Raw genomic sequence first — 26535 nt, forward strand, 5'->3', positions numbered from 1 at the left:
TTATAAACTCCACATCTTATTGTTATTATGAAGTATATCATTAGCCTAACAGCATAATTGCCTGCGTCGTTTGTGAACATTTTGGGAAAACAAGAAAAAACACAATTTAACAAACTAGAAGAGTCTCGATTCAACATTTGCGGCTTTCCATGACCCGGTTAACTGAGAATCTACACAAACTTACCGAAAAAAATCATCTTTTTTTAGCAAGCCGAGATTGACTTGGGAAAATGCGCTAGCATGTTAGCTTAATGCTACCATTATCCAAAACTCCCCTAGAGGTAAAACGAAATTTGGCACAGATATTCCGCTAATTCTAATGCTTCAAGCAAGTGCTGCTTTACCACGCTTGGCGCAACAACACGCACAAACAGCGTACAACAATAATCAGAGGAATATGTTGCCTCTGCTCTGCGGGAACGACGACGATCACCGCAGCTTAGTAGGCAAGGGTTCACTGTAAATACTACAATGAGCTACTTATTCATTCAGAACCACTTGACAATGGACTCCCATGGACCCGAGTGCTCCATGCACACACTCCATTACTCCTTCCTACAAAACGTCTTCTGTTGTCAATGGGCCACTTGTTGTCATGTGAGCCAATACAACTGTTGAGGCACAAAGGCTTGCTCACAATGTTCTCATTACAATTTTTTTTTTTTGCATTGTCAGTTGGCCCAAAAGGAGCCATGTGAGTGTGCGTCATCTGAGTTGTTACGGTTATTATTCCTTATGTCATCCATTCCGCTTCATCCTCCCGTTCTCCCTGATAATTTTGCCGCCCCTGGTCCCGCTGAGCCACGGCATGCTAAATATAGCCAGTTGTGTTTACAAGCATGTGATACACACACCCGCACACTCGAACACTCGGTCCGTTTGACCAGTGTTGCTCTTTGCTGTTATTATTGGGTGCAAAAATGACTACATGGGATAGAAATGTTTGCGGCTTGTGAGAAAGGGACATATTGTGTTTCGGAGATTATCTTTGCCTGTTGTGTGAAAGGAACACTTTTTAAAGCATTATGGTGTGACACTGGCTTGCAATCAGTAGAGTTCACTCTCTGAGTGGCCCAGGATGTCCTTCTTTTAACGTCTCTAATATGAGTGGCCCAGCCAGGGCACCGTCAAATGCTATGATGTGTGCTGATGTGCTATTCCAAGTGTTCTGATGTTTTAGCACATGCTAATTTGGTTAGCCTCTAGCTCAAATTTAGTGTTGCATTGAGATATGAGTCATGTGACTTTTTCAAGATATGGACAATTAAAGTCAGTTTAGCTTGATGCTAACATATAATTGGAAAAACCATAGAATGGCTAAGAAATAGCATCTCTGTGGCGGTGTTGCAAGATGTTAAGCAAAGGCTATTTTAACACAAGCGGTGCAGCAACATATAGACAGACAATATAACAATAATCACAAACAGATATTCTTTATCCTCTGCGAAAATTGGGAAAAAAATGGCTCAAGGCTGCACGATATTGGAAAAAGATGTGATATGCAATATGGTTCTTGTTTTCTTAGCTAGTTAAGTCTTATTCCCTGAGATAATGTTCACCTATTGTCTGGTGATGATTTAAGTTTGCGTCTGACTGGTCAAATTCAATTAAAAGCATACAATTCCATAAGAAATGTATTCTTTGCGATGTGAATATTGCAAAGACCAATATCTCTATATGGGAATTGTTTCAATATATTGTGCAGCCCTAAAAACAACTGCAGCCGACTTAGTAGCTCTCAGTAGTTGTGGGACTCGTTTTCATTTGTCTGCATGAATGGATAATGCGGCCAAGCGTTGACACATCAGTCGGAGCCGCTATGAATTAATCATGATGCATAAACTAACTTTCTATTTTATTGTGTGTCATTAATAGAAATGTTTACAAAGTACAATATTGTGCAGTGCTATTTCACTTATTAGAAAACACAAATATTTCTGTTCTATGGTTTAATTGTTTTTCTATTAATTTCAGAGGGTGATGATGATTTCAGATACAAATACCAGAAGAATATCATTTTTCTTTACAAATTAATGAAGAATTATAACTGATCTTTTTTACTGGCCATGAGTGTGTTTATCTTAAAGTAAGAAATACTTTAATATCAGGTGACGTTAGTGTACATACACATAAGTGGTGTTTTTTATCACTTGTTTTAAGAAATCTTGCCAAGTCGAAATTTCTCTGCTGTTTTTTCAGAAATGAACTGTTCCTTATGTCATCGCTTGGTTTCGTTGTTTTTTTTTAACCCAGTTTTGCGGTGTACCTTTAGGGGGCGCCGTTGAGCAACAATGCTTGTCTTCCCTGTTATTTCTTTGCAGAACGTGGTGACACCTTTTATGACAGTCAGCGGTAGCGCAGTCCATTAATCACCTCCTATGCAGCCTGCTGTGATCGTGTGTGTCGGCTAGGGGGGGCGGTTCTGGTACCGCGAGTCGTGAGTCGGCCTGACACGGTGCCAGTGTGCTCTGTCAGGGAATTCCGGGGCCGTGGGCTGACGTCAGCGCGCAAGCGTGCGTGTGCGTGTGCGCGGCTGGCTCTGTCCCTTTAAAAAGTGAGCTGAACGCTACCCGATCGCTGCGTGGCTCTTGCTCGCGCGCGAGTGTGCGCGTGTACGCGAGCGTGTGTAAAAAGCCACACGGAGACGAGCTCGTCGAGGAGCGACACAGACGGAATACGAGGCGCTGTTCTCGGCCACCTTTTCGGATCTTGTCCTGGGGAACGCGCGGAGCTCGTTCGGAGGATTATAAAGCTACTTTTCTCAGGGTATTTCTTGTTTTTTTTTTGTGTTTTTTTTGCCAAATTGTGGATGTAAACTCACGCAAGGGACGCGGATTCACATTTGGAGTTGGAGATTATCGACATTTTCGTGTTTCCTCTCAGGAATAGCGGGTGAGTGCGTGAACGTGTTAAACTTGTCTCCCTATTATGTCATAAGTGCTGCTTAGAAGTTATTGTCATGAGACTTACAGGAAGTCTTTTGTTTGTGAATGTTTTGTCGCGACAAACATCCAAAGAGGAAGCCTGGGGGAATTTTAGTGCATTTTTTCCCCTGCAGGTGACCTCAGTCCTATTCTCTATTTACATTCATTCCGCACATGTGGGGGAGACTTATTCCTGTAACTTGCGCGTGATTGGCCTATTTGAGGAGTTTCATTCATTAGTAATAAGCGCTTCTCTCCTCTGGTGCGTTTGCTGGAAATGGGAAGCAAGACGGGGAGTTTTGAAAACGAAAATGCCTGTGTAAGGAGATCTCACACTATTGTGCATGAGTAGGAGTGGGGGGTGGGCCGGCAGCCGTATGAAGTGAATGGCGAGCTGCCCCCACACACCCCCACCAAGTCAATCCTGACGCACACGAAGAGACGGATTGAAAGGAAGTGATTTGCATCACCTCTCTGTTTGGCGGGGGAGGGGCACTGTCTGCCCCCCCAGGCCACCCCCCCCGCGGTTGAATCGAGACACCACCGCAAGGACTCCGTGAGGAGGGGGTTGGTTTTGTTACGTCATCAGACATGCTGGCTGACGCGTGCGTTTTGTGTGCATTTTTACGCAAATTACGCACCGCAAAAAGCAGACAAACGGGGCAGTAAAGCGCACAAGTGTTGTTGTTTGGTCGACCCCTCTTGATGTGCGCCGCTATATTAAGGCTCATAAAGTTCTACACCAGCCCCCCCTTGGAGTGTGTGTTGGCTGACCACCTCCCCCTCCAAAAAGCCTTTGAACGTTCACTTCCGATCTGATCGATTGACATGGAAAAACAGCTTTGATGGTGAGGCTATAAAAAACTAAAAGACCACCCCCCCTACGCCCACCCCCACGTTTGTCCCGCGTGTGTATGAATGACTTCTCTTAAAATGAGTGACACACACACACGCACACACACACTTCAGCCAACCGAAACAGTCATGTATTTTGATGAAATGTATTCGTTTAGTATTTTACTGCGCGTGTCATAAGAAATGGGTCAGTAGGTGTAGCGCTTACTCAACCGTTGCCTAGCAACGCGGGAAACACGCCGTTGTGTATATTGGCTTTGTGACACTTTTGGTGGTGGAGGGGGACCGGCATGGGGGTGTCTGCCATCCCGTGACTGCTTTTGTTGCCTTCTCCAGACAGCAAGCGACAGTGCGGATTGGATGTCATGCTTAAATAAAAGGGGAAAAAAATGGCTGTCATTTCTCAGCTGACGAGTGAAGGCAAGTGTAGAATAACAGCAAGAGGTCAAGGGGTAACGCAGCTTATCTGTCTCTTAAAAGGGATGCGAAAGAGTTGTCTTGGTGGCAGGCACACTGTCGCCTTCTACCTCGTGCAGACACCTTGTCCTCGCTGGGTGAGACAGAGGAAGCTTTTGGCGCTCCGCAGGCGGCTACGTGTGGAATTCCACCATGCAGTGAGACTGAGCTTGTATGCATGCCGATGTTCCCACGGACACGCTACTTTTTCACTTCTTCTTTGAGTGCACCGGTCACAGTGAACCCCCATTTATTGCAGTTATATGTTCCAGACCCACCTGACATGTCATTTGTTTTCAAATAATGTTTTACACTGCCATTAAAACAGATTTTTAAAGGAGTCAATTGTACCTGTTAGTTCTCAGAAAAAGAAAAAAAAGAACAGAGCACGTGGGCTTCATTCTGTTTCTCATTTCCAGTTGAAGGTGACTGTAAAACTCACACAATGAAAGCGAATTAAGCATTGTTTATTTAAAATGCAAAATGTTCAACCAAACCTTATCCAATCCAGCTAAGTTTACACATAAAGCGCATGACGTAAAAAAAATGAAAAAAATAAAAACACAGGAAGTAACAATACATCTAAATAGATCAAGAGTAGAAAACCAAAATACCATATATAAAATAACTACGACTGCAGTCTAGTTGGGGACCTTCTCTGCCTTTTTCTTGCTCTAATCATCTCTTCCAGTAGAGTGCTGGAAAAGATGAACTGTGTAATGGTGGCATATGTGTGAAATCCATCTTTGTTATTACTTAAGCAGGCGACACGATAATTATAAGATGCTTTGAAACTTTATTGGCCAGTGTCGTTTTATAGTCTGACGTGAAATGAGGCAGGATCACGCTCGGATGGAAAAGCGGGAAAGTCCTTCCATCTTCATGTGGTCGCTCATGTGGATAAGAAGCGGTCATTACATCCCAAATGGGCTTCGGAAGAGCCACGCAAACAGGCCCGGGCTGTTCTCCGGACTTTGGCGCAACAAAGTCAACACGTTGGGTGGGCGTGATGACGCCACTCCCGCGCTACGGCCAATGAGGTGTCTTGTTTAGTCAGCACGCGTTTGGGGGGCGGGGCTTGGGCAGCAAAAGTTGAGGGGAATTTTGATGAAGTCGATGATGATGATCCGTTGTGGAAATGGAGAGTGAGTGGCCTACGACTGCTCTTTGTGTGTCAGCATTCCGGCCCAGAAGTTGAGTCACTGCTTTCAGTCTGGCACGTTTTGTTTGAGACCACGCATAGAAATGTTGAGTAATGGTAGAAGTCGCAGGCTTTTTTTTTTTTTTTTTACGTCAGTGTTAATTCATGTCGCACGCGAGGCCAGTCCAGCACCAATGTCGGATGCATCTTTTGTGTGTGTGTGTGTGTGTGGGGGGGGGGGGGGGGGTGCGTGTGCGTGTGTGTGTGCGTGCGTTTAATGCAAAGCTCACGTGCCGTGACCTCGTCCGTCCTTAAGTGGCACATGCAGTTTTTGTTGAACAGGAAGCCGCAGTCGTCAATGCCTGCAGCCCCTTCGCCAGGCAGGGAGGCCGACTTCCTCTCGCTGTGACGACAGCTTCCTCTTCACCTCAACGCTCACTTCTTCTTCCCTTGAAATGCGAACAATCACATGCGGTAGACAGACACGAGCCGGGCATTTCATTTGGTACACTTGCACAAACCTAAGTGCCTTAATTAACTTGAACTACCAGCCCAATAAAACAATTGGATCTTTGACGTCTTTAGCCGTCAATGGAAGAGAATGAGTTAAGAACCGTTTAAAAAAAAAAAAAAAAAAAAAATTAAATTGGCATCCCCCCGCCTCAATTTTACGATTATGATTTAATATGCGATTATTCTTCAAGGTGCATGCGTGTTTTTTTTAATAAACACAAGCAATAAATTGAGCAGTATTACAATAAACAATAGACAAATTGTTAATATTGTTAATAGACACGTCACTATTTAGCTTTTTTTTCCAGGTGTTTTCTGATTTCATTTGCTCAACTTCCCTCCTTTCTGTGACTTTGTTTTTTCATTGCACTGTGTAGTTCAAAGTCACTCTCCAGAATACCGAACGGAAAGAAATGGAGGAGCAGCTTCAGTCTGCTTTGTTTTGACTGCCCGTCGCGGTTGAAGGCTGAGGTGGGGACTGACTAAAGCGCTGCTCAACATCCCCGAGCTAAGAGATCCGGATTTGCCTCCACGTTCTCGAGCTTAACATGGACATGCGGGGCATGCGTTCTTTATCCTCTGCGAAGAGCAACGACTAATAGAGCAGCTTGCATGAAATACACTATGCTACCTCGATTTGAGTGCCATTTTCCTTAACGAATTCAACTCTTATCTCAAGGCACCACTGTATTTGCGTAACGATGACAATGAACGTGGTGGTGGGGGCATTTCACCAGAAGCAAAGTCAGGGGGGGGGGATTTTTGATTCGGCAGTCAAACGTGGATCTTCAGCCGGTTTGTGTTTTCCGTGGCCTTTCAGTTGAAACCCCCACCCACTTGTCTGTTAGCATCCTGTTTATTACGCACGCACGCACACACACTTGCTTGAACGCTACTTAGGAAACATGACATCACGGCCCTTGAGAAATTCCCACTCACCTGATTGTCAATCGGGGTAAGCCCTGGCCCTGCTGATCACGCTGAAGACTTCTTTCGACCCCCGCATAGGTTGCAGTGCGCATTCTCTCTTGTGATTGGTCCATTACGTCACATGCTGCCATGACGTCATCAGGTTTCCCGGCTAGGTTTCACAATACCGCCATGTTTAAAAATAGAAAACAGAAATCAAGTTGATGAGAGGCTGTGCGAAGAGGTATGGAAATCTCTCAGCTCTAGCTCATTTCTTTTTGTCCTCTTTGGTCCTTGTTTCGCAAAGTAAAAACGGCTACCGGAATTGGACATAACATGTAGAGGAAACTACCTAACTCCCGTGGTGTCCTAGCCATAGCAACTTGGGGTGAAACTGCAGCACATTTTCAAAACAACGCGTGTGGGTGCGCGAGAGTGTGATGACAAACTGTGCGCGACATTGACGCAACGACTTGTGTTTCAGGAAGTCTTAAAGGGGAAGTCAACCCAAAAACTAAATATTTGCAAAAAAAAAAAAACATGCCTATCTTAAAAATAACATTCAGATTTAATAATGCGTTTGAGGAATATGAATCAAGCAGAGAAATACTCACGTTTTATTTAAAAAAATTTTTTTGCCACGTCAGGTAGCAGCCATTTTGTTACTTCTGTCAACTGAAAATGACATCACAGTTCCTCAGGTGACGACCAATCATGACTCACCTGTTTTCTGAAGCTGCGCCATGTTTGGTCATTAGCTTAGCCCTTAGCAACTGTGATGTCATTTTTAATCGACAGAAGTGTCAAAATGGCCGCCGCCGGAGATGGCTAAAAAAAGGCTGCCTTATACTGCTTAACTCATATTCCACAAATGCAATATTGATCAGAATGCCGTGTTTTGACGAGTCCACCTGTATAGAACATGTTTTCGTGAAGAAAATGTGGGTGTTGACTTCCTCTTTAAGTCACACACACACCGATTGTTGTCATGAGCATCCTTTTGCTCGCCGGTGTGCGCCGCTGCCTGCCGTCTGTTTCACCCGTTTCACGTTTCCGTGCGGTGAGCGGACACAGTATTAATTACAACGCCTGAAGCCGAGTCGATCATGCCAAGTCAGCGTCATCTCCTCGACCGCTTGACAACAACGTCTTGTGCTTGCGGTGTGTGTTGCAGCGTCCAGGACGCCCCCGAGAGATGACCGGCGGCCGAAGCTGAGGCGCAACACGACCGTCAGTCGATAACCTGGTGCTGCTCTGGAGGTAAACGAGTGCGTGCACGTGGCTGAACTTGACAGTTACAAGCGGGCGTCCTATCTGGTCTCACAAAACATTCTCACCAAGCTCGCAGGGGGCAGGAGGTGTCTAGATAAGCTCGGCCCGTGTCGGTCCCGACGAGCTAAAAGTATCCACGGCTTTAAATAGAGATTGAGAGCGTGGGGGAGCATGAGAGGACGACTTGCGTATGAGCGGAGCTAATTTGGGAGCACTGGTGGAAGAGAGCACTCATGCTGATTGAGGGGAAATTAATTTACTGGCTAATTTTGAAAAATAATCAAAGTGCAAGTTTTTACCCGTCAATATTGTGATTGTGATTTAATATGCAGTTATTTTATGTCAAGGTCCTCTTCCTACGTGGTTTTATTTTACAAACACAATAAATTACTCATGGTTGCTATGTTAGATTCAAATTAGGATTTTCGATAATGCCCGTGGAAAAATGTCTCCCCGGACCTTGAAATTTTGAGAAGCCCGTCTTTAATGGCATGAAGTGCTTTGGAAGCCTCTTTGTATGTTGTTGACACCTTCCATCTTTTGTGTCGTCTGCTGTTCCAAGAGCAGCAGGGAGGCGAGCGAGTCGTCCGTCCGTTGTTTTCCCTTTGTGTGCCTATTTTTCATGCGTGCCAACTGTGAAGATGCGTGGGTGTCCTCTCTGTTCCCACACTTCACTCCTTCCATCTCCAGTGTTTCTCCTTAATCTATCCTTCCGTCCTGTTCAGACCGTCTGTCACTAACCCCCCCCCACCCCCTTCCTCCATCATGTCTGCTGTAATGAGATTAAGCCCCCGTGTATCCACCAGGCACACAATTTATGCACATACTCGCCCACTTCTCACACTTGGCAACACTTCCATCATTGCATACACTTACACACACACTTATCATCAGAAGGCCTTTGGAAGGATTACAGTAACTGGGGTATGTCCTCGTAGGTGAACCCCCCCCCCTAACCCCCACCATGCCCAATAGCCATCTGGGCCTTGATAATAATCCACTGACTGTCGTGCTAATGCCCCCAACAGGCCGTCTGATGTATTGCCGCCACAACAAACACAAAGACCCCCATTATGTTCCATTTCATATTCATGCAAGGTTTCCAGGAACCTTTGGACGTGAAAAATAAATTGGACTTCATTAAATGCACTCTTCCTGTCACAGCTGAAGACAGAGGAACGGGACAGTCGGGATATTTCGAGCACTGGAGTGAGGCCCTCTCTGTGCTGCAGTGGAGGGCTTCACGGACACGGCTAGTCTGGTGGGTAAAAACACGTCTCATCCCTGAAATGAAAAAAAAAAACACAACTTCATATATACATATATGTATGTACGTATGTATTAGTGATAGACCGATTATCGGCCGGGCAGATTATGGGGGACGATATTTGGCATTTTGCCGATTATCGGCATCAGCCTTTTTTTCTTTCAAGGCCAATAAATTAAAAGCTGGTTTATTTTGGCTCGCTGCAGCACATTTGTCTCTCTCTCTCTCTCTCTCTCTCTCTCTCTGCTGTGCTCGTGGCCCTGCCTGCAGAAGCAGATTGGCAGATTTTGACACAATTTTACCGGCTTCAGCAAATGAGTATTGGATTCAAATATCGGTTATCGACCTTCATGACTACTAATAATCGGTATCGATACCTGCCTTGAAAAAAGCATATCGGTCTATCACTAGTATGTATAGTATATTCATACATTTATGTATGCATACATATCCAAAGGGACGTTTTTGGTGACTTGGTTCCTGTCCGCAGGCTGGATGCATCACGCAGTGGAGCAGTTTGGCGGCCGTGGCACACGGGATTCCTTCTCTCTAGATGGACTCAACCGAGGACCTTGGGCTCCCGTGGGCGGCCGCGCCTGGCAGCCACCTGGCAGGTGAGTCACCATGCCGATGCAAGCACAAACAGATTCTCTAACCATGCACACACACACACACGCACAACCATGTTTGCTTTAAATAGCAACGCAATGTTTTTATTGCAGAGTTGACGTTGAGAGTTTTTTTTTTTCCTTTTGTGAAGATGAAGTGCAAATGTGGTGTCTGTCATTTAATGTCTTGTCCTGTCCGTCAGGTGTTTGCCTGGAATGAGCCAACACCAGCTCCTTCCCCATCTACCTCCTGGTCCAATTCATGGACTCAACCAACCCAATAAATTCTTTAATAATGGGTAAGTGCACGTTAAAGTGAGAAATGGATGCGACCCTGCAACTTTAATTGACTTCTTTGTTGTTGTTGTTTTTTTTTTTTCATTTTGCAGGCCCATACGAGGAGGGGAGAAGCTGGATCTCCCGCAGCCAATGTTGCCGAGTCTGCCGAGGGAGCAGCTGAGGCCGCTTCCTCATCATCCTCTTCCTCATCTTCATCCTCCCCCTCCTCACCGGGCATGGGAGCAACTGGGCCAGCTGTACGAATCCCACCATCCTCCCCAAGGACATCCCGGCGTGACTCTGCCCGAGCACGCGCTCCGCCTCCACAATGGCGGCTACGCGGGCAGTGGCGGGGCCCCCCCAACCTCGCATCTCCCCGCCAGTAGGCCGAACCAACCGCTGAAGGTGAGGTCACACACTCATTTGGAAGGCGAATGTGATTTTGTGCGCTGTTGTTGAATGTTTTTTTGCTCTTTGTTTTTTTTTTTTTTTTTTTTAAGTTTGGGGGTCCTCAGGAGCATCATGCCCCCCGGGGTCCACCACTGCTGGGAGATGACATGTGGGCTCAGGTGCATCAAGTGAGTGCTCTCTAATTGGCTGTTTCATCAGCCATCTTCGCAGCATTTGAGCGGCTTCACACTTATCTTACTGCTCCTTGAAATGTCATCTTAGCAGCAGAGGGGACATGTTGGCAAGATGTCCGCCAGTCAGCTGAAGAGACCGCGCCCTCCGCTCGGAGAACACTCCGTCATCCAGCACACTCCTGCGCCGTCCGTGCACCCGCCCACCCGCTCATCCACAGAAGACTGGCCCAGCCCGAGCAAGAGGAAAAAGAGTTCCGATCAGGTAACGCCAGAGTTTCCATTTTGGAATTCTTACAAAGTTTCCATTTTGGAATTCTTACAAAGGTCTGCGCTTTCACTCACGTTATCATATTCTCAGGTCTTGCATACTGGCCAGCAGCGCTTCCCAGGACCTTTACTCTCTCAACCCCACCTCCCCAAACCAGCCTTTTGGAACCCCCTTCAGAAGGACAACAGTACCTGGCAGCCTCAAAGTTGTGATCGCAAGAACCCGCCACCACCAGAGTTCCAAGGCCGAATCGTGAGAGCTTTTGTGGCTTTTGGTGCTATCATCCATCCGAACATCACACCAAACATTAATCTTGCATTTTTCTCCCCTTCAGGAGGCCCATAAACAAGCACTGGGCAGCTACCCCCAAAAGACCCCACCGGCCACGCCCTCTCCCTCCACCGCGTCCCCTCCCCTGAACTCGCCTCCTCCTAGCTACAACCCGGGCTGTGCGCCTCCTCTTCAGAGAGACTGCTTTCAACCTCAGGCCGTCAACCAGCAGTCCCCCCACTCTTCCTATCGAAGCCCCACTTCCAAACTGGGGCCAGCTCTTCCCTGCCAGGCCACGGAGCCCCACAGTCACAGAGGCCCTCTCGCCGCGCCGCCCGCCCCCAGCAGAGGGGACCGAGATCAGCATCGGCACGCCCAGTCTTCACCAGCAAAACCCCCAGCCAGCAGCAGCAGCAGCAGTGTGCCTTACAGCCACTTTCAGCCTCACCCAGGACTGGGGCAGCGCGGCCACCCTGCACCTCCACCACCTCCCACCAGCGCCACCTCAGTACCTCAGCAGAGTGGGCCCTATGATGTGTGGCGGTACCAGAGTAGGCCCAGCAGTCACCCCCAGGTGAGTTGTGGACTTGAGGAACATCTAAAGGTTTGCTTGGGCTAAACGGGTAAAATTCAGTTCATTTTGCTTGTCCTGGGAGGAGCAAATGTACATTTAGAATTGCACTGATTTTGTGTCATGAAGGCAAGTGGAAACTTGCGTTATTATGGCGAGATGGAGGCCGAGAAACAATCGCAAAAGCCGCAACACAACGGAAGTGACCAAAACTCCTGCGGGATGAGAAAAGACGCAAAGCTGGAATAGTCATAAAAAGAAAGTTGTTTTATTGTTGGCGCTTGTTATTTACGCAGTTTTTTCAAATGATTTATTTGTGACGTACTTGTGGTTTGTCCGTGTGTACGACGGCCGAGAGGACAGCTGAAGCGCTAAATTGCGGTTTTGATAAGCCAAGTTGCAATAAAACTGCCATTTATTTACATCGTGCTTTTCAAAAGCGCCTTCAAAAGACGTGACATCAGACGTTCATTTAGTTATCTCTTTTTTTTTTATTATTACAACACGGCCACGCCAACGTCGTCGTCATGACACATGGATCTCTCTCTCTTCTCCGTCCACTTCTTTCCTTCTCGCACACTCCTCACGTCCAATTTGTGACAGTATTTTTAATATCTGTGGGTAATATCGTATGGAAGTAAAGGTTTAAAATTACAATTGTTATGGTTTTACTATTTCATCTTTGCGGCTTTTCAATAAATGACTGCAAAATCAATGTTGTTGTGTTACGGCGTTTGCGCTTCCGTTGTGGCTTATGCAAACGCGGGAAGTTCAATGTTGTTATGTTGTGGCTTTTGCAATTGTCGTGACCTTTCTGTGCCACCGTACAGAGACGACGGGAAGAACAAATAATTTGGCCTCTCGTGAACATTTTTGAAATTCCAAGAAGCAAAAATGAGCGTGATTTATCGTCAAGCCGGCATTGCAATTTGGGGGCTTCTGAATGTTGGCTGACTTGAGCCAGTCACAAGAACGAGTCATGCTACCTTCCACGTGTCTGGGTCATTTAGTGCACTGGCAATGCGATTGTTAGACTTCCCATTCCATCACTTCAAACTTTATTTCGCACTTTTCGGTGCTTTCCCAAAATTTTCATGGTGAGAATCATCAGTGCTATAAAAACCTTCTTTTAAATACATCCGCCTCTTCCACTTTTGCAAATGTTGCCAACAGCTTTGCGCAATCAGTGGAGTGAACAAGCAATTTAGCGCTCGCTTTTTGGCATCTCCACAATAGTTTAAATGTGATGATTGCTGATAATAATTTCCACATCATTCCTCAGGATTCCGGCATCTCCAGACCTCCAGGACTGATACCTCATCACCAGCAGAGCCACAATCAGGGTCCAGACAGTCAGCATCAACCTCACGTCAGCCCGCCCCCCATCAGCTCGACCCGCACCCCTGTAATCATCCCCAATCGCTCCTCCTGCTACGTCGGTGGCTATGGCAACAGCGGTGGCTCAGATGGCGGTTGCCAGGTGAACAACGCCAACAGGAACCGGCAGAGGAGTGAGCCAGCTCCCCAAAGCTCCACCGCAGTGCCGCACGGATGTCCCCCCGGCCCTCAGCTGAACGCCATCCAGTCTTACCACGAGGTGCGAGGAAGACCTCAAGAAAATGGACCCCCCAAGGTCCACAAGGGGAAGACCCCCTTCTATCTTCAGGCTCAAGTGGCGCAGGTTCCTGCGTGTTCTACGTCGTCCTCTTTGTTCTCCTCAGGTCTCCCCAGGACAGGGGACAGCGTCATTATGAGTAGAGTGTCAAAACCTGTTCCCAGTACTCCTCCCGTGTACTTCCAATCTTCCGGCCATCGGCAGGTGTCCTCCCCGGCGTATTGCCAGCGGCCGATTCATCCAGTTCCCACTTCGGGCCCCCAGTCTATCGTGGAGGCGCTGGACAAGCTCGATGCGGAGCTCGAGGGCCACATGAAAGCCGAGGAGAAGAGGAGGAAGGAAAGAGAGGATGCAGAGCGGCGCAAGAGAGAGTTGGAAATGAAGCAAAGGCACGAGGAGGAGACAAAGAGGAGGGAGCAGGAAAAGAGGGATGAGGAGAGGAAGAAGAGAGAGATGGAGAAACGGGAGGAGGAGGAGCGCCGGCGCAGGAGAGAGTGGGAGCTGCAGGAGCAAGAGAGGAAGAGGAGGGAAGTGGAGCGGCTGCAGGAGGAGGAGAGGAAGAAGAGGGAGTGGGAGAAGCAAGAGCGGGAACGCAAGAGGAGAGAGTGGGAAAGGCAAGCGGAGGAGAAAAAGAAGCGAGAAGAGGAGGAGCGCGAGAGGTTGGCGAGAGAAAGGAAGGAAGAGGAGGAGAAAAAGAGGAGGGAGGAGGAAGTGATGCGGAAAAAGGCTCAAGAGCAGACTGCTATGGAGAGTCTGGAAAGACTTCTGTGTGCCAATCTGCCCCCACCTGCACACCCCCGCCCGTTAACTGCACCTCCCAGCGCTCCTCCGGCCCCCTCCTCCTCGCGAGCCTCGCCTCCTTACCCGTGGCTGAGCCGCGGCGGCCAGGCGACCGTCGGCGGCGCTCCCCTGGAAAGGCTGCGACCGCCTCCGCTCACGCCGCAGACCGACTACGCCCGCGAGAAGCAGAGGCAACGGGAGATGTGGGCCAGCCCCCCTCCAACACAAAATACCTCAGGGATGAACCAGCACCAGCCGGTCTACTCTGGCAAGCCCCCCGCCATGCAGGCTGCGCCCAAACAATCCAAAGACCCGGCCGGCTCTCTGCCCACACTCCGAGAGCCCCCCAAGCTCTATCAGGCGTTTCCCAGAGAGAACCTGCCGGCCCCCCCTCTGTCTGCGCCCGCCCTGCGTTCGGAGAGTTCTCCGTTCGAGGAGGAGCCCTCGGAGTTGTCCACGCTTCTCCCCGACGGCCTGGCCAACATCATGGCCATGCTGGACGAATCCATCAAAAAGGAGGAGGAGATGTACAGCGAGGGTCTCCTCGATACGTTTGCGCCAAGTGTCCCTCCCGTCAAGAGTTACCTTTGTGCCCCCGACCTTCTCCCGGCGCTCAAGCATCAGCCAAATCAGGAAGACTTTGGAGCCGATCCCCATGCTAGCCCGCCCGTGCTCAGCCGCCAAGGCTCGCTGGCTTCCCCGTGCAGCCGGACGTCTTCTCTTAACGAGGAGGTGGAGGACGAGGAGGACGAGGAGGAGGATTACCTTAAAAGTTCTCCGCAAAGCACAGGAGTGGGAGTGGGGAACAGCACCTACCGCCATAGTGACCTGGCCAAACTTTACGGTCTTCCCGAGCAAGCTAAAAGCGAGGTGGACGAAGATGAAGAGGAGGAGGATTCCGAGACCCCGTCGTGTTCCCCGCCACCTCAAAGACCTCACCTCCACCAAACAGGCGTCAACAGCACGTTCAAGTCTCTGGGCACGGCCCTGGAGAGCCAGAAGTACGCATACCGAGGCGGACCTTTCGGGAGACCGCCACCTTCGGCTCTGCTCGGAGTCAAATATTCCTCGTCGCTCTCACTGGGTCCCGATATTTGCCGGCAACAGCACGGTGGCTCACCCACGTCCGATTCCACCAATGCTCCTTTCAGTCCAGCGGTCCCTCCTCCAAAGTCCTCCCCGCCCCGTCTGCTTGAAGACCTAAAGGTGAAGGTGGAGCCTGCGGATGAAAGCAACACAGTAGGAAGGATGGTCCAAAAGGAGATCACGCCCACCCTAACGCTCTACCAAGCCATCAAGGAAGAGCAACGTTTGACCACCATCTCCGAGTCGTCGCTGGCAGAGCTGACTGACGGCTGCAAGGTCACGCTCTTTCACGAGCCTGACAAACTGACGCGCCAGGCAAAAGCCGAGGACAGACACAAGCCGGAGAAAGTAAAGGAGCACCGCGAGAAAGAACGACACAAGGACAGAGAGCGGGAGAAAGACAAGAAGAGGAAGCACGGCCACAGCCACAAGCAGGAAGACGCAAAAGAGAGGAAGAAGCACCGAGACAAGCGGGACGAGACGGTCTTCTCTGATTCATTGTCGTCTTCCAGCAGCGGCCACCGGCGGCACAAGGAGGGCAAGAGCCACAAGGACAAGAAGGACCGACGAATCCTGTGCGACCTCAACCTCCAAAGCAAGGAGGGAAAGAGCCGCAGTCATCATGACTCTGAGAAAAAGAAGCGCAAGGACACATCCGGCGCGACCTCCGCCGGCGAGGGCGAGCACACAGAGTGGCGGTCCAAGAAAAGCGACGATTCGGGCTCGTCGCTGGACTTGCTGAAGCTGAAGGCACTGTCGGACGGACCCCCCAAGGAGCTGAAGATCCGACTGATCAAAGTGGAGAGCGGCGACCGAGAGACCTTCATCGCCTCCGAGGTGGAGGACAAGAGGATCCCCCTGGGAGAGATCAGCATCAAGAACACGGCTTCTGAAATCCTCCGATCTTGCAAGTGAGTACACCGCATGAGACCGACAGACGTTGCATGTGAAAATCTCCCAACGCTCGCTCAAATATCGTCTCTGTATTCGGTCTCAGGGGGGCCAGAGTGAAGGGGAAGTTCAGGGAGTCTTTCTTGCTGCCGGCCTTCTCTGTCAAGCCAATCATGACATCGGAGGAGCCCATTCCGAGAGAAAAACTCAACCCCCCCACACCCAGCATTTATGTAAGACAATTAACTCGCTATTTGACTGAACACCAGTCAGTAATTATGACTTCCCGGCCGTCGGCCTTTTTTGCTTTGTGTTGTGAGCCAAAATTTGACATGCAAGCCAGCTTCAGATAAGCCACCACTTGAGTGCGGAAAAAAAATTAGAGCGCAATTACCGTCAATGGTAATTATTTCTTCTTTTTTTTTTTTGTATCGTGCAGTTGGAGAGCAAGAGGGATGCATTCTCTCCCGTGCTGCTGCAGTTCTGCACAGACCCAAAGAATCCCGTTACGGTCATCCGAGGACTGGCCGGATCTCTGCGGATCAGTACGTTTGTTAATCTCGCCTGCGATGTTTCTCCCCACAATGACACGCGCTCATTATGACGCTCGCTCCCGTTTGTCAGACTTGGGCCTGTTTTCGACCAAATCTTTGGTGGAGGCCAACGCGGAGCAGGCGGTGGAGGTGCGGACTCAGGTGCAGCAGCCGGCGGACGAGAACTGGGACCCCAGCGGGACGGGTCAGACGTGGCCCTGTGAGAGCAGCCGTTCCCACACTACCATCGCCAAGTACGCTCAGTACCAAGCGTCCAGCTTCCAGGAGAGTCTGCAGGTAAGGACGCAGCGCTTGAGCGACGGGCAGCCGAGCGAGCTTCGGCGTGAGCACAACGTGACGATGTGCGTCGTGTTAGGAGGAGAAAGGGAGCGATGAGGAGGAGGAGGAGGAGGAGGACGATGACAATGACAATGACGACGAAGAAGAGGATGACAAGAAGCCGTCCGGCAATTCGGAAACCCCAACCAAGGATAACAACGCAAAAGAAAGCATCAGGTAAAGAATTTTATGACAATGCCCAAATGGGCAAACGCAAGTTGACGTTGCAGTGTGACAGGACGCAATTTTCAAATTCATAAGCTTGCAATTTGGGAAATACAACTTCAGTTTGGTTGGTAGGCTTTGTAACAAATATACAGATATTTTTCAAACGCATTCACCGTATTTTCCGGACTATAAGGCGCACATGTATATAAGCCGCAGCAACTCTTTTTGGGGAAAAAATAAATAAATAAATAAAATAATAATAAAATAAATAAACAAAAATAAATAAATAAACAACACCCCCAAAAAAGAAATAAATAAAAATTGTCATGTCTGCACCCATTTACCGTATTTTCCAGTCTATAAGGCGCACCCGTGTATAACAACAACCCTTCCGTGGGGGAAAAAAACTATGTCCAAGCCGCACCAGGATATTAGCCGCAGTTTTGAATGTTGAAAAAAATGAGTTGTTTCCTGCATGTACAAATCGATTTTGTCCTGTGAATGCACATAAAGGTACATCAAAAGATTGTTAAAACAGATATAAATAAATAAACTGCTTATTCAGTGTAGTTTCTGAACTATAGAGCGCCCCTAGTGGTGAAAGAAAAATCCACAGAAAAGCCGCACTGTTGTATTAGCCGCATAATTCAAAATCAAGGAAAAAATTAGCGGCTTATTGTCCACAAAATGCTGCGTATTGTTTCTAGATGCCCACATGTTGACATATCATTGTAAAAGTCGAAGTAATAAAGCCGCAGCTTTGTGCCACACTTGTTTGGCACAAACTGAGTCGTGAATGCGTAAAAGGCTGCAAGTCAAAAGTGTTTAATAACAGCTCTAATTGAAGCATAATAAAATTCTCATTCATTTCAATTCATTCTTCAATTGCCCTCATTGGCCCATTTTAGTGTCAGCGTAACGTATTTGAGGGTTGGGCTGGAGGAGTTCGGACCCAAAAGCAGACTGATATCAAAAGTAACAAACAAAACGGAATTACATCAAGAAACAAAGGACTGGACGTGACAGCGGCTGAGCTCTCGACAAAAAGGGAAATGAGTCCAAGCGTGAAGCGCGGGAAAACCGAGAAAACCGTTCTCAAAAGGACAAAGTCACTGACAGAAAATCACGAGTAAACACTTGGCACAACTGAGGGAATTAGCCCCAAAAAATCAGAACAAGAACAATTAGAGGAGACTGAGGTGCCGGAAGGTTAGCGTAACCTCATGCTGGGAGGTGACAAGACGTTTTGGGTGTGAGAAAGGATTGTGAACAGCTGTGCGAGAAACTCACACGTGAGCACGCCCAGCCCTGAAACCAAAAAAACAAAAAAGATCTGCGACAATTTCAAAATAAGAGGTGGATCAATGTAACACAAATTAGCTTGTGTTTGTTGAAAAAATATGCGGGAAGAGAATCTTAAAAATTATTTCATATTAAATCGCAACGTTAAGAAAAAAAAACCCACAATATTTTCTATATCCACAGCGGCGAGCCGAAGCCAGTGGGGAAGATCATTAAATTCGGAACCAATATCGACCTGTCGGATCCCAAGAGGTAAGCGTCGCGCCGTTGCCGACGCTGATGGGGCCCCGCTGCATGTTGACAACGACAACACCGACTTGTGTCTTTCAGGTGGAAGCCGCAACTGCAAGAGCTCCAAAAGCTGCCTGCGTTCATGCGTGTGGCGTCCAGCGGGAACATGCTGAGCCACGTGGGACACACCATCCTGGGCATGAACACCGTCCAGCTCTACATGAAGGTGCCGGGGAGCCGAACGCCAGGCAAGCCCTTTTCCGAGCTAACCACACCTAGCCACACACAAACGTGACTGACCAAGTGTGTGTGTGTGTGTGTGGTCCACGCCACAGGCCACCAGGAGAACAACAACTTTTGCTCGGTGAACATCAACATTGGCCCCGGAGACTGCGAGTGGTTCTCCGTGCACGAGAACTACTGGCAGGCCATCAATGACTTTTGTGAGAAGTGAGTAGCTGAGAAAATGACGCACGTTGGACGGATAAATTCGGTTAAGGGCTTGCCAGTAGGGATGGAAATCGAAAAAAAATCTTTCCCCTGCTAGGAGTGGTTTATTTGCTTGACTGGGCATTCCAAAATTGTCTGGTTTATTTTCGCCCTCTTGAAATGACAATTTGGTTTCTCGGAATAGTCTGATGTCTTTCTGGCAATATTATACATACTTTTTTTTTTCTTGTTGGAAAAAATGCATGAAACATGTACTTTTTTTTCCCTTGTAAAATGAGAAGAAAAATTCCAAAAATCGCAACTTTGTTGGCTTGTATTGTTTTACCCCCCGAAGTTTTGTTCTCTTTTAAAATATTTTTTTTGATCAGATATGGCGGCTTACAAAATGTATTTGTTTATTCTCCAAATGCAATATCTTGATGAACTTTATTCTAAATTTCCTCTCATACAAATCCATTTTCCTTATAATTTAGCAATTTTTAAAAATTTTTTATTATGTAATCCACTGACCGACTCCAGGCATGACCGATCAACACACACTGACTCCAACTGTTAAATTTACGTAACAGTTAAACTGATCTTAAATCGATTAGTGATGATTGAGTGTAGACACTTTGCCGGCATTGTATGAAAAATGAATGTAGCTGCAGCAACGTGACCGGCGCTGCTGAGCAAGGTTCCATTAGTTGATGAAAACTAACGAAATAACTAAAATTGAAAAAATATTTTCGTTACCGATATTAAAACTCATTCACTGCCAGCATAGGTAAAATGAAATGACTTTTTGACGTATATACCCGTCAATGGGAGTGAATGAGTTTCAAATAAAAACTGAAACTACATTTTACGTTTATAAAAGTGTCATTAAAATGAGTGAACATAAATGGCTACTGAAAGTTAAGAATAAATGCAAACTGCCAATTTGCCGCTCACAAACTCAGAACGCTTCCTTGTGTTTATCCAAGACACGGGGTGGACTACCTGACAGGTTCCTGGTGGCCCGTGTTGGAGGACCTCTACAACGCCAACATCCCGGTGTACCGCTTCATCCAGAGGCCCGGGGACTTGGTGTGGATCAACGCCGGGACCGTTCACTGGGTTCAGGCCGTGGGCTGGTGCAACAACATCGCCTGGAACGTGGGACCCCTGAACGGTAAGAGGACACGCGAATGCGGAGGATCTCGTGGCGCTGAAGCGACGCATACTCAAGGCAGCTTTTCTGCTCCGTGCAGCTTACCAATACCAGCTGGCCCTGGAAAGGTTTGAATGGAACGAAGTCAAGAAGGTCAAGTCCATCGTACCCATGATTCACGTGTCGTGGAACGTGGCCCGCACGCTCAAGATCACCGACCCCGACACCTACAAGATGATCAGGTGAGGATTACTTTTGGATGTTGTCATTTGAATCCACTCCGTTTGGGAGGACGAAAATAACACACGCAATTTGCTTTGTGTTGACGTCGCTTGCAGACATTGTCTGCTGCAGTCCATGAAGCACATTCAGATCCTGCGTGACCAGCTGGTGGCTCAGGGCAAGAAGATCTCCTACCAGGGCCGAGTCAAGGACGAGCCTGCCTACTACTGCAACGAGTGTGACGTGAGTACGCTGCAATCGGGATGTAAAGCCTCTCAAACGTCAACGCTTGGTGTGGTGCTTGCGCCCTCTAACGGCCATCACTGCAAACTGCAAGCACAATAATGAACTTTTTTTTTCTTTTTTTCTTATATGATGATAAACTAAAAGGACGAGCTCCCATTGCGGGCCTAGTGGTTCAGATAAAACTCTATTTAAATATCTGCTGGCTATAGTTTTGTTGTTTTTATTTACTTTCCCTGCTTAATCATCAAACCGGAGTTGGCCCATTCCCCATAAAAAAAACATAGAAAAGAGTTGACCACAAACACAACACAAGACTAAATAGCGTCCTGTTGGTGGCGCCGTGTTTACTCTTCTGCTCTTTTGGCTGCAGGTGGAGGTGTTCAATTTGCTGTTTGTGACGAGCGAGAGCAGCAGCAGGAAGACGTACGTGGTGCACTGCGAAGACTGCGCCCGCGAGCGCACGCCCAACCTCAACAACGTGGTGGTGCTGGAGCAATACTCCATGGAGGAGCTCACCAGCACGTACGACTCCTTCAGTCTGGTACGGCAAGTCGCGCCCGCCACCTTCGTCGCGTGGGCTCGTCCTTTTCTCTCACCGCCGCTCGTCATTCCTCTCTTCCAGGCCTCCTCCTCCTCCTCCTCCTCCACCACCTCCTCCTCCTGCTCTTCTTCCTCATCCTCCTCGTCACGGTGACAGGACTCCTTTTTCCACGCGTCCCCAGCCACAACCAAAAACTCCTGCAAGTCAGGACAAAAGAAGAAAAAAAAAAAAAACACTTTCAACGTTGATTCTTGAAGGCCGTTGAATGGGCTTGTTTACTCCCTTTTTACTGTTTACAGATCAAGACGCAGCAGTTTACGCCTCTCAGATGGTGCTTTGTGAAACAACTCGTTCTTCTCTTGTCGTCTTGAATACTGAATACATTTGTACATGCTGTTTGGTTTTAAAATAAAAATAATTTATTTGTTTTCTTAAACTAGATTCGCCTAGATATATATACCACATTGGCCTTGTCACTTGTATTTAGAAAAGAGAAAATGGAAAAAAGACTAATAATAGAGAATATGGAGGGTTTTTTTTCTAAAGCATTAAGAATTTTGAAATGTACAATTGTTTGGAATGCTTCAAGACATACGGGTTTTCATAATGGTGTTTTTTTTTTAAGATGCCGGGGGTTCATTTGAACTTTGTGTGTGTTTTTTTAATGACTTTTTCATGTATCGCTCCTGGAAATGATGAATATTCAAAGTTGTTTTGTTTTTATTTGGTTGGTGCTCACCTGCTTGTTTTGTCCTCTTGGAGAGGGGAAATTGTACATTTAATTTAAAAACATTCCCTCTATTTATTGGACAGCCACATTTTTTTTAAACAAAACAAAACAGGGCTTTCCCGTCTTTCCATGCTGTCCTTTGATGATGCAGTTTTTTTTTCCTTCCCACTTTTAATGTATATGAAATGATATAACGCCACATTTTCCTGTAGACTAAAGACTCACTGCTCACGTAGAATTTGTATGATCATTTTTTTTTGTGGGGCGGGGGGGACTTTTAGATGAAACTTAATTGATTTGATTTTATAATCTGATGTCGGTGACGATGGGATAGATGGTGCTAAAAATTCTCTCTCTTTTCTTTGTTTTCATGAGAATTCTATTTTTCCTGTTGCAATATTACAATTTTCCTTCTTTGTGCTCATCTATTTATAACTGCACTGTGTAGAAAGTTCGTACACACACACACACACACACACACACACACAAACAAACACACACACCAAACTGAGCCAGACTTGTCTTAAAAACACTTTGTGAACTTTGTGTGACATTATTATGACTATTAATAAACCGAGACGAATTGTATACCCTGGCTGGTCACCTCTCACATTCACGACAAAAGCAGGATGAAGTTTTCATGTAGACTCGAGGAAGGACACAGGAAGTCGTGGACTGGAACTTCCTGGCATTGACAAGCTGTGAGGTTCAAGCAATAAATTTGAACTTTTTTTTTAAATTGATCATGAACCATTTGACTAATAGTAACTGCATTTGATCCAACTACAAGTTGTGGGCAGTATTGAAAGTTTTGCGACATCCTCTTGGCTAGATTGGCGGCGGCTTTAGAGTGCCTCATTGTCCGCCATGAGTGTGCGTTCGTCGCAGAGAGAAAGATGATAGTTTAAAAAGAGGGGAAAAATCTAAAGTGTGACTTGTCAGTAAGCGTGTGGACCACAATGACCTAGAGCAGTGCTTCTCAATGATTTTTCTGTCACGCCCCCCCCACCCAGAAGAAAACAATTCGCGCCCCCCACCACCATTTTTTTTTTTTTACATTTTGTACGAATGTACATGCTCATTGTATATTGATGTTAGATTATGTCAATAAAATGTCCCTTAGCAAATCTTAATTGATAAGAAATATAATTGTGAGAACTATTATTGAGAGGATCTCGAAACTCGGTGGGGCAAATATTGATGATACGACAAATATTTACGACGTCGAACCTCTTCATCGTGATGACGTCATCCGTTTCCGCGTTCCGGTCTGAGATCGTCTGCTAAATTGCTAACGTCGCCGGCGTCTTATTTTATGTTTCTAGATGTAATGGTTGGAATACAACATTTCTGTACATAGCTGTTGGCTCTCCGCCTAAACGCGGTTCGAGTCAGACTTCTGTTAAAAGTCGAGCGTACGTCGAAGCACTTGTTACTCTGTAATTCATTTTAGCCATTAGCATGCTTAGCGCCGCCTCGTTCGCCGACTCTTTTAGAACGCTTCTTGTTAGCTGGGTGACCTACTGCGTGAACTGGGGGGGGGGGTGCCACTATTTGAGAACCACTGACCTAGAGGAAGAGTATATATTTTTATTGGGGGCGTAACAGTGAGTGACTGAATAGCACGTCCGCCTCAAACTTCAGAGGTGCAGGTTTCGATTCTGGCTCCAGACTTCCTGTGTGGCGTTTGCATGTTCGCCCGGTGCCTGCGTGGGTCTTTCCAAAGACACCCATGGTAGGTTAATCAAACACTCGAAATTGTCCCTAGGTGTGGATCTGGGTGTGAATGGTTGTTTGTCTTTGTGTGTCCTGTGATTGGCTGGCAACTAGTTCAGGGTGTCCCCCGCCTGCCGCCTGAAGACAGCTGGGATAGGCTCCAGCACCCCCGTGACCCTCATGAGGAGAAGCTGCTTGGATGATTGATGGATGGATATTTTCATGGCTCAAACATGAAGTTGTCTAAAAAAATTTGGGAAAATTCAGGCAAAAGTATTGCAGTTTTCTTCCAAAATATAATTTTTTTCTCAAAAATATGAAACTTGCAGCATGAATTTTGACAAAAAATACGCCATACATATTCTTTTGGGGTATTTTTTCAGTGTTGCCCTAACGCACCTTGAGGACATTCCCATCCAAAAATGACAGTCTCCCTTTATTCCACTTCTTTACTCTTAAACTTCAACGATCGCCCTCATAAAACCGATATCGACATTTTCGATATCTGAATGGCCCCGCCCACACGGTGCTGACCTCAAGCACCATTCAAGAGCAGACACATTCTTATGAGGCGCCCTCACACCCATCCCCCTTGAATACACAGGCGTAGGGTGAAAGGGGGGTGCGACACATACCCTGGATAGAAGAGGAGAGGAGTAGAGGAATGCATGTGCTGAGGGGGAGTTGCCTGCCTGGGAAGGAGGGCCGGACTGTTCCGAGAGGCCTGATAAGCCTCGTGGGTGGGGAGAAAGTGGAGGGAGGGAGGACCGGGCCAAGCCAGGCCAGGCCAGACAACACCGTCGACTCAATTAGATGAGTCGAGACAAAGAACACTGCTGGTTCCAGGAGAAAAGCTGACCAGGAACATCGAGCGAAAGCACGAGTGGGAAGCGAAGGACATTTCCACACCGAGAAAATCAAGTGAGGGGGGGAAAAGCAGCAAGCAACCTGGAGGAGCAGCAAGACCTCCAAAGCAGCCTCACGCACAGCAACAACAACAACAAAAAGGTGAGTGCAATCCACAACACAACCGGGATTGCATTTTGCAGGTTGCGTTGAGAAAAAGTTGAAAAAAGTATTATAATTATTTTTTAATAGTACGCTTGTGTATTTGGTGCCATCAAGTTGCCAGTTAACCTTGCAAAGGGGCCGCATTAAAAAAGTGGGAACGCTTGCCGAGGGCCCAGCCAGCATGCCCACCTCAACTTTGTCTATTTTATTTTTCATGCATTTATAAAAAAAAATATAGTCTTTTTTCAGTACATTTCTGTGTGTGTTATAATTGGGTAATGTCGATCTCAAACAAAATTAGAGGCGGTCATTAAAATGGCATCTTTACACTTACACAAAATTAGAACAATTTCATGCATCAATCAGCAACTCGCCCAAATATGTAGAAAAGTGGGAAGTACAATATTATTAACAGTGAGGTATAACGTTTCTTTTTGTTTTTTTTAAAGAAAAGATAGTTGCTAGATGGATTGGAAAAGTTGCTAAATTTACCGAAAAAGTTGCTAAATTTGCAACACTTGAGACACGTCTTGCTCGCTAACCTTGCTGGTACTAGTGTGCACTTCAAACGCACAACTCTGAAATGAACGCACCGCATATTTTTTTTAGATCTGACTTTGACTACATGGTCATGATGCGGGCCGGTCAGAGACTGTGGGCGAGCCTCATGTGGCCCCCGGGCCGTATTTTGAATCTGAATGTGTATAACTGCCTTAATTCACTTGGTTGTCTTTTAATGTCATTTTTTTTTTCCTGACAGTTCCCCATGAGTATAACCGGCACTCTGGAGAAGGGGGCACACCATCAGGTCCTGGACCTTTCCGAGGAGCTGCCGCCTCATCATCATCCTCGCAACAACCACCAATCACTGGCGGCCACTCCTGCGCCGGGAGGCGGCAGGGAGACGCCCTTGCGCGTGGTGGTGCCCCCACCGTACTCGGCGGCCGAGGACGGGGGCGGGGCAGGCGGCGAGGCCCCGCTAGAGCTGCGGGGGTCCCTAGACTGCTGGGCCTGCTCGGTGCTGGTGACGGCTCAGAATCTGGTCATCGCCGCCGTTAACGCCTGCCTGGCGGGCTTGGTGTTCGGTAGCATCCTGACGCCGGCTATCGTCATGGTGGTCTTTGGGTTCCTCTGCCACTCCACGGTAAGCGGGTCGGGGGACTCGTCTCCTGACTGAAGATTTAAGTCTCTGGAAAGCAGGCCTGTCCAACTCCGGCCATCAACTCCTGCCTGTTTTTCTTTGTTGTGTAAATTTGACATATTATTTATTTATTTATTTTTAAAATGACCAAGTATATAAAATGGCTCAAAGACGCAAAAAGGAGGCCCTCACCATCGTGAAACCCTTTTCCACAGGCTTGCTGTGACGTCATAGTTAATTTTCAAATTTTTTTTTAACCTCACTTCCCCACCCTTTCTCCGCGACATGCCAACACTCGCAGCTGACAACGGGGCACTTTAAAGTGGCCGCACCAGCCTGACGCCGCAGTCCACACACTTGCTGTCAAATCAGACTTAAAAGTATAAACAAACAAAAAAAAAAAAACACCCCATTTTCTCGCTCTTCCACTTTTCACTCAATGACGTGCGTGCACTCATGGCCAACGATGAGGCGCTCTTAGGCG

General features: G+C 47.4%; 2 protein-coding genes and 1 long non-coding RNA gene across 9 annotated transcripts in view; 2 read left to right on the forward strand and 1 right to left on the reverse strand.

Annotated features, from left to right (window-relative positions):
• kdm6ba (lysine (K)-specific demethylase 6B, a) overlaps positions 1-22771 on the forward strand; it is a 53305-nt gene extending 30534 nt beyond the window's left edge. For 5 of the 7 annotated variants that reach the window (XM_088293520.1, XM_088293519.1, XM_088293518.1 and 2 more), the window contains 22 exons: positions 7973-8058; positions 9235-9331; positions 9828-9951; positions 10149-10244; positions 10335-10629; positions 10725-10802; positions 10897-11070; positions 11167-11328; positions 11411-11920; positions 13200-16309; positions 16396-16522; positions 16729-16834; positions 16914-17119; positions 17199-17338; positions 18815-18883; positions 18962-19110; positions 19198-19312; positions 20278-20465; positions 20545-20686; positions 20783-20909; positions 21283-21453; positions 21535-22771. In XM_088293520.1, coding sequence (XP_088149646.1) covers positions 9833-9951; positions 10149-10244; positions 10335-10629; positions 10725-10802; positions 10897-11070; positions 11167-11328; positions 11411-11920; positions 13200-16309; positions 16396-16522; positions 16729-16834; positions 16914-17119; positions 17199-17338; positions 18815-18883; positions 18962-19110; positions 19198-19312; positions 20278-20465; positions 20545-20686; positions 20783-20909; positions 21283-21453; positions 21535-21606 — 6156 coding nt within the window. In that variant the 5' untranslated portion in view covers positions 7973-8058; positions 9235-9331; positions 9828-9832 and the 3' untranslated portion in view covers positions 21607-22771. Of the gene's footprint in view, positions 1-2128; positions 2893-7972; positions 8059-9234; positions 9332-9827; positions 9952-10148; positions 10245-10334; positions 10630-10724; positions 10803-10896; positions 11071-11166; positions 11329-11410; positions 11921-13199; positions 16310-16395; positions 16523-16728; positions 16835-16913; positions 17120-17198; positions 17339-18814; positions 18884-18961; positions 19111-19197; positions 19313-20277; positions 20466-20544; positions 20687-20782; positions 20910-21282; positions 21454-21534 lie in introns of those variants that run through there. The other 2 variants (XM_088293523.1, XM_088293524.1) reach the window with 2 other exon arrangements.
• LOC148339039 (uncharacterized) lies at positions 5636-8115 on the reverse strand. Its single transcript, XR_015842847.1, has 3 exons — positions 7776-8115; positions 6829-6970; positions 5636-5825 (listed from the first exon to the last, which is right to left on the reverse strand). It is a non-coding gene; the product is annotated as an uncharacterized LOC148339039 (long non-coding RNA).
• A 674-nt stretch (positions 22772-23445) lies between the features above and the next one.
• Positions 23446-26535, forward strand: part of tmem88b (transmembrane protein 88 b) — a 4557-nt gene continuing 1467 nt past the window's right edge. Inside the window, exons 1-2 of the mRNA XM_088294040.1 lie at positions 23446-24907; positions 25671-26054. Of these exons, the coding sequence (XP_088150166.1) occupies positions 25677-26054 (378 nt within the window). The 5' untranslated portion in view covers positions 23446-24907; positions 25671-25676. The remainder of the gene's footprint in view (positions 24908-25670; positions 26055-26535) is intronic.

This window comes from Idiotropiscis lumnitzeri, chromosome 4, assembly GCF_059441095.1.
Source record: "Idiotropiscis lumnitzeri isolate Australia: NSW breed Sydney's pygmy pipehorse chromosome 4, RoL_Ilum_1.0, whole genome shotgun sequence".
Taxonomy (NCBI): domain Eukaryota; kingdom Metazoa; phylum Chordata; class Actinopteri; order Syngnathiformes; family Syngnathidae; genus Idiotropiscis; species Idiotropiscis lumnitzeri.